Source organism: Zingiber officinale, chromosome 5B (genome assembly GCF_018446385.1).
Source record: "Zingiber officinale cultivar Zhangliang chromosome 5B, Zo_v1.1, whole genome shotgun sequence".
Classification (NCBI taxonomy): domain Eukaryota; kingdom Viridiplantae; phylum Streptophyta; class Magnoliopsida; order Zingiberales; family Zingiberaceae; genus Zingiber; species Zingiber officinale.
Window position 1 is genome coordinate 34,671,931 of NC_055995.1, and position 5,997 is coordinate 34,677,927.

Below are 5,997 nucleotides of genomic sequence, written 5' to 3' on the forward strand. Positions count from 1 at the left end.
AAGAAGAGACGAAGGGGTTTTGATGTTGAATGTAAAGGCATTCCGAGAAGGTGTTGAGTGTGGCCGACGGTCTTAGGCTACAAGGAGTTTTGCTAGAGAGTTCGGTTTTGGTGTGGGGAGGAGAAGAGATGGTTTAGGTTTATAAGTTAATCAATCTTTTCTATCCGTCCACTTTTTTTCATATCAATGGATCAACTCTTCCTCTAATTTAACCAAACCTACCACCCAAGTTTTGTTGTTTGGACCATTTAGGTCAACTAGGCGGTCCACCTATTCTAATTTTTAAAAGCATACTTAGCTGTGACCACCTACATGATAATTGATGTGAAGTCCTCCTATTGTCACCTAGGGTGAGTATTTAGGCCATGCAACTTTTTAAAACCTTGGAGGTTAGTAGTTGAGGTTCTCATGTTTGAACCCGAATAGTCATTGCCATGTAATTAAGTTGTGAGATGAGGCTAGTAGTGGTTGTTTTTGTGTTCTTCAAAAGTCATCACAGTGAGGAGAGCCACATGGTTAGGTTGTAGTAGAGATGGTATTAATAGCGCTCCCATTTGCTTTGGCTCTATCAATGCTTTTTGATCTTTAAAGGGAAATTCACTACTCTCCAACTTACTGATACTCTTAGACCAACTTGGCAAGACATCGAATGTGCACTTGGGACTCTATGGAAAGCACTTGGGGAGTATACAATGCTAGAATTTAAGAGTGAACAAGGTGAACATCATATGATTTGCAATAGTTAAGCCAAAAGCTTCGTTGTTGTGGGAAATCATTTCCTCAAATAACCATTTCCTTTTTTAGGTTGTGATTCGCAAAGTGTTAGTATTGATGGTGTGAGTAGGCGCAGACCTTGATCTATAAACACTTTCAATTGCTCTTACAAATTCAAGGCATAGGCACTTTAGCACTAGTATCAATCAAGATCGAAGATATGCAATGGAAATAGGGTAAATAAACACAACAGGAAAAAAAAATGCTAAATCAAGGCATTTAGCATTGTTTGGACACAATTATCCTACTTTTACGGCCTATTAACTCATTAGGCGAGTCACTTTTCAAAAATCGCTCATCAAATCTCTCTTTCTTCATAGGTGGAGAAACCTCTTATATAAGACTTTGCTTTATAATATATAAATATGAAAGAGTACAAGAGAAGTTACCAAAGGGTTATAAAGATGAACTTTTATTTTCCATTTGAAGCGCTTGGAAGTCATCTTGCTTTTCATGTAAGAGTTATTGATTAAAGAGGCTCCCAAGGCTTATATAGACAAGGCTCTAAAGGATATTGTTTAAATGCTTCTAGTCGACTAAAATTCATTCCAATCAACAACTAAAGTTCAAATATATATTCATTACAAAACCCTCGGTAGATTAGTTAACTCAAATGCATTTGAGACTAAAGTGAATATCATCTACTTGAATGATCTTATTTTCAATCTCAATAGAAATTATTTGTTTCAATCGCTTAACTCAAAGCTCTTTAATTGACTAAATTTCCTTTCACTGAATTGAACTCAAAACAAGACCTTTTTGTTCTCAAGTAGAAAGTTAAGTTTATTATCTAGTCGACTCAACTATCTGGTCAATTAAAAATCCATTTCAATCGACTAAATCTCAATCTCACTAGTCGATTTTGATCTAGGAGAACCTTGTTCCTTAGCTAAATGTATTTCTAGCCAAAACCTACCCAGAAATCCAAGATTACAATCTCTTATAATCTCTCACATCTCACATGCCGAGAGGCCTGACCTCTGGGTTTTCTTTTGCTTGCCAAGAGTCTCACCTTTGGGTCTTCATTATCTGCCAAGGGGCCTCCCCGTTGAGTCTTCCTTATTTTCCTAGAGGTCTTGTCACTGGTATTCCTCAAATGACACCTACCACATTCGAGCATTCTATCAACTCCTATTGGTCTTCTCCATCTTGGACCTTTCCTTCTGTCAATGCCTATTGCCAAGTATTTAGTTAGCCTTAATTTTCTTGAACTTTATCTTTTGCCAACATCTTGTGAATTTCTCCATCTAGCAACACTTGTAGGACTTCTTTATCTGCTAAGGTTCTTTTGGTCTTTTCTTTCTGCTAGGACCTATTGGTCTTTTCACCTGTCAAGTATCAAGTGAATCTTAACTTGAACTTTTCCAACCTTAACACCTGTTGAGTCGTTACTACTCTTACAATTACTGTCAATGATAAATATATCAATAAACACAATATAAACTTAAATTAAACCTTTTATCAACTGCATCAAATATCATTGTTGTACCCGTGAGTTGGGACATGATTAATCGAACACAAAGTAATATGTGAAGGCATAATCATATGCAGAATACAATGAAGAAAACGTTAAAGGTGGCAACCACTGTTGCTAGATGTGGGCGAGCAATCACGCTGGCATTATATAGGAGAAAATTCATGTAGCAAAAAGATCATTTAATGATGCAGCACAAGCTCATAAGGACGTCAATGTTTTCCTATGGGGTTACTTGTTATGCTGTTTATCCTGCTATCATGCACCATTAGGTCATGGCTAAGAGGGCATGTGTAGAAGAGTCATAATGGTAGAAATATTGATAGAAGATTGATCTGGAGGTTGGATTTTTAGTGGAAGGATCGGGAGTCAACAGAAAGATGGTGTCACTTGCCAAAGTAGATCTGCTCACAGGAAGGCATTAGCAGTAGTTGCAAGGAGGCATTCATGGCAGTTGCAAGCAGGGGACAAGGAGAAGGGCAGGTGTGGCTGTAACTGCTTCCAGCGAGTGTGGATATGCTGAGAAGAAGTTGCTGGAGGAGGAGAGATACTTGGTTGTCATTGAGGGTTCAAATGGAATCTTGAATTGCTAAATGCTCATGGAGGAAGAAACAACATACAAATCTCAACAATCTCTCGCCCTTGCCCTCGCCACGAAGATGAAAACCAATTCATGCAAGAGGGGAGTAAGAAGGCATCCAATAGAAATGCTAGGTGCAGTAATGCGTGCATAAATAGGTATTAGATTATCAGTGAGACATGAAAATTGGCAACACAAGTCAGATTCTGATGTGTTGGCAAAATCAAGATTGACAAGTTCTCTAGTTGGGCAAACTTTTGATAGGATATGATGCAGCAGCTACCATATAATTAAAATACAGTTCCATCTGTTTTATTTCTACCCTCTGGTTATTAGGTGTGTATTCTATTGGTTAGTCTGGCACTCGATTCTTTCTAATGTTCCAATTTTGACTTTTGAAGTTAACCTCTGTCCGTTATCAGTAATTCTTGGATAGTTAACCTCTATCCGTTATCTTGTAAACCATGTTTTCATCATTACACTATCAGATATATACAAAGATGATTGAAAGGTTGTCACCCATTGATAAAACTAATTACGATCACCTATTAAGTATCAGCATCATTGTGGCTTGTCACAGTATGTAGAATTGATCATACAACACTAGAAACAAGACTCTGATAGGAGCTATCAGTTGCCATCAGAATTTCTGCTCCCCTTTTAAACTTTTTGACTGAAAATTTTAGGAAAGATCAAAACTACACATTTTTTTTACCTTTTCCTTTTGGAACATGTAGTCCTGATTTTCTGTCAACTCATATCATCCGGTGTTGAACATGGAAGCAACATGTAAATTGGCCAGTTTTGCAGTGTCTGTCATACTGTTACAAAGTTTATATTTACCGTGTCTCGTCTTACTCTTCGAACTATCACAATCCACAATACTCTCTAGCATGTATGTTTTGCAATCTTCAATATAATAATACTTGTAAGATCATATATGATATTACAAAGGACATGCTACCTTGGAGCTGGCTGTTCAGCAAGCCAAATACTGATGTAGTAAATAAAAAAACTCGGGGCTAGTACTAAAGGCACCTGCTATATAAATCAATCTTCAATGGTTCCAGAGCAAACCTTGATGGCATTCAGAACTGCTTGTTTGACCACGTGAGCATCCATAGTCTCTACTATCTGGCAAAACTTTCCAGTCTTAATATTGAAGAACCAAGAAACAAGAAATGTGTGATCACTTCAAAATAATAGGTCCAACTAAGCCATGGATCTCTGTCATCACTGCAGAATGTGCTTTGTATTGCATTGCATCATGTGCATGGTTAAATTGCATTTGCATGTGCACAAAGATCTATAATTTCTATTCCACGGTAATGAACTGATTGATGTCTAGTTTCTCAATTGTACACATACAAGAAGCCTCAATTAGCATGGATATTTGTAGGAATAGTACTTCTTGGCTAAGGATATGCATGACATGAAGATATCAAAAGATTAAGTGTTTATTAAACACTAAAGGAAATTTCTCTGTGGCTTGACGTTTTCTGTCTTAAGTCGGAGGTGAATTGAATATAGTGTGTCTATATATTTATGCAAACCAATTTATCATTAAATTCTGTACTTCTATATGGGTTACTTGCAAGAACCACTTAGTTTTTGTCTTGCCAAGCCAGCTAAATTCATGTGTAGATATGCAGGTAGTGAGTACTTGGGGTAGGAACTTACATCTCCTCCCACCACTTCTAGATGAAAACTGTCAGTACAGGCCGCCCTAGCTTGCACCACGCTGAGTCCCAGCTGATCAAAGGCTTCCAAAATGGAGACAAGCAATCCTGGATAACTCATCATTGAAGAGACATTTATCAAGAATCCTCTTTGCAGGGTTTCAACAGTCACCTGCAGGAAATTTTAAGAATCTACAGATGTCAGGATCACCTCAGCAAGAATTAATGGACTAGGTATCAACATGGTAAAGCTAGGGAGAATCGTCATATTTACATCAGGTAATGCTTTGTCTCTGATACTGCTTTGCGTGCATTCAATTTCTTGATTCAGCATATCTACTTTCTTCTTTAGCTCTTCAATGTATTTTGATGCGTCCTGCAGTATAGAGGTCTTGTTCAGCTGCCAACGGAATGAAAATAGTTTAGCACTGGGTACATTTAGACTACACTCAATGTTCAATGCATCAAGTTCTTGAAAAATATAGTCCATTCTGATCCATTTGCAATTTTTTTTATATGTCAAAGTAGTGAAAGTTAAATAATCTCTCTCATTAGCCCTGCCTTCTCCAAGAGTTCCTTTTCTTTTACATGGAGATTATTTAATTGAGTATAAGAATATATAAGGTATACTTTGGTGGTACAGGGTCAGAAAATCTTTGAAAAGAAGAAAAAAAACAGCATAAAAGCTTCATGTGTTATTCTTCAAAACAGCCAGAACAATACAAAGTTCATCCGAACAAAGGGAATTTTGTAGAGAGAATATGATAAGTGATCATGACATTCTGTCCTTTTTGTTTGACAAACAAAGTTAGAACTCGAAGGTTTAAGTGATTCGATGAGACACGAAACGTAGAACTATGGTCACTCTTACTGTGAGACAAGTATACATGAAGAGCTGATTAGTTGAAAGCAATAAGAGTGAAGCAAATTTACTGCATGAGAGCGTGTGACCGCTCGGAGGAGCTGCAGCTTCTCATGCAAGGCGACTCTCTTGTGCTCCCGAGAGACCATGACTCTCTCTCTCTCTCTCTCTGCTATTGGGGAGGCTGGGCTGTTGGCTGCTTAAAAAGAGGGAGGAGACCTCTGAATGCCATATGATCTTGATCCACAGTTGCCTCAGTTTTTTTCAAATCAAAACATTATTTTACTCATCTGTTAAGTACTCTAGCCTTTGCTGCATAGAGCATATATACAAGCAGTCGATGTTAGTGATCATAATCTTCTTGCTCTTAGCATGCTCAATGCACTGCTACATGTTTTTATATATCGCATGCTCACTCTATTGAAAAACTTTTTGCACTTGCCAAGTACTAGTTTTTTTTTTCATGTGTACTATCAGGTAACTGCTAATTAATTGTGCTGCTGGATCACCAGCTTAGCTATTTAGAAGCGCTTAAAGAAAGCGTCCAAAGGGATAGCGTGAAGGCAAAAAAGAAAAACAAAGGCCATCTTATCCTGCCTTGGACTGAGGTCTCAGGGTTAGCTTTTTG

General features: G+C 37.7%; 1 protein-coding gene across 2 annotated transcripts; it reads right to left on the bottom strand.

Moving 5' to 3' along the window:
* Positions 1-3,598: 3,598 nt before the first annotated feature.
* On the bottom strand, positions 3,599-5,765 carry LOC121984339. Of its 2 annotated transcripts, none has more exons than XM_042537229.1 (4): positions 5,441-5,765; positions 4,782-4,883; positions 4,509-4,679; positions 3,599-3,962 (listed from the first exon to the last, which is right to left on the bottom strand). In XM_042537229.1, exons 1-4 carry the CDS (start codon positions 5,516-5,518, stop codon positions 3,879-3,881), a joined length of 435 nt encoding a protein of 144 aa, XP_042393163.1. In that variant the 5' UTR covers positions 5,519-5,765; the 3' UTR covers positions 3,599-3,878. The 2 variants fall into 2 exon arrangements, with proteins under 2 accessions (XP_042393163.1, XP_042393162.1); XM_042537228.1 differs by having other exon boundaries at positions 4,782-4,907; positions 5,441-5,758.
* Positions 5,766-5,997: the final 232 nt, after the last annotated feature.

Bases quoted from the DNA above. Each gene is read 5' to 3' on its own strand.
- LOC121984339 (XM_042537228.1), bottom strand. From the start codon at position 5,518: ATGGTCTCTCGGGAGCACAAGAGAGTCGCCTTGCATGAGAAGCTGCAG. The intron at 4,908-5,440 runs GTAAATTTGCTT...TTCCGTTGGCAG, and splicing joins CGGTCACACGCTCTCATGCA to CTGAACAAGACCTCTATACT. The intron at 4,680-4,781 runs GTAAATATGACG...AATTTCCTGCAG, and splicing joins GAGACAAAGCATTACCTGAT to GTGACTGTTGAAACCCTGCA.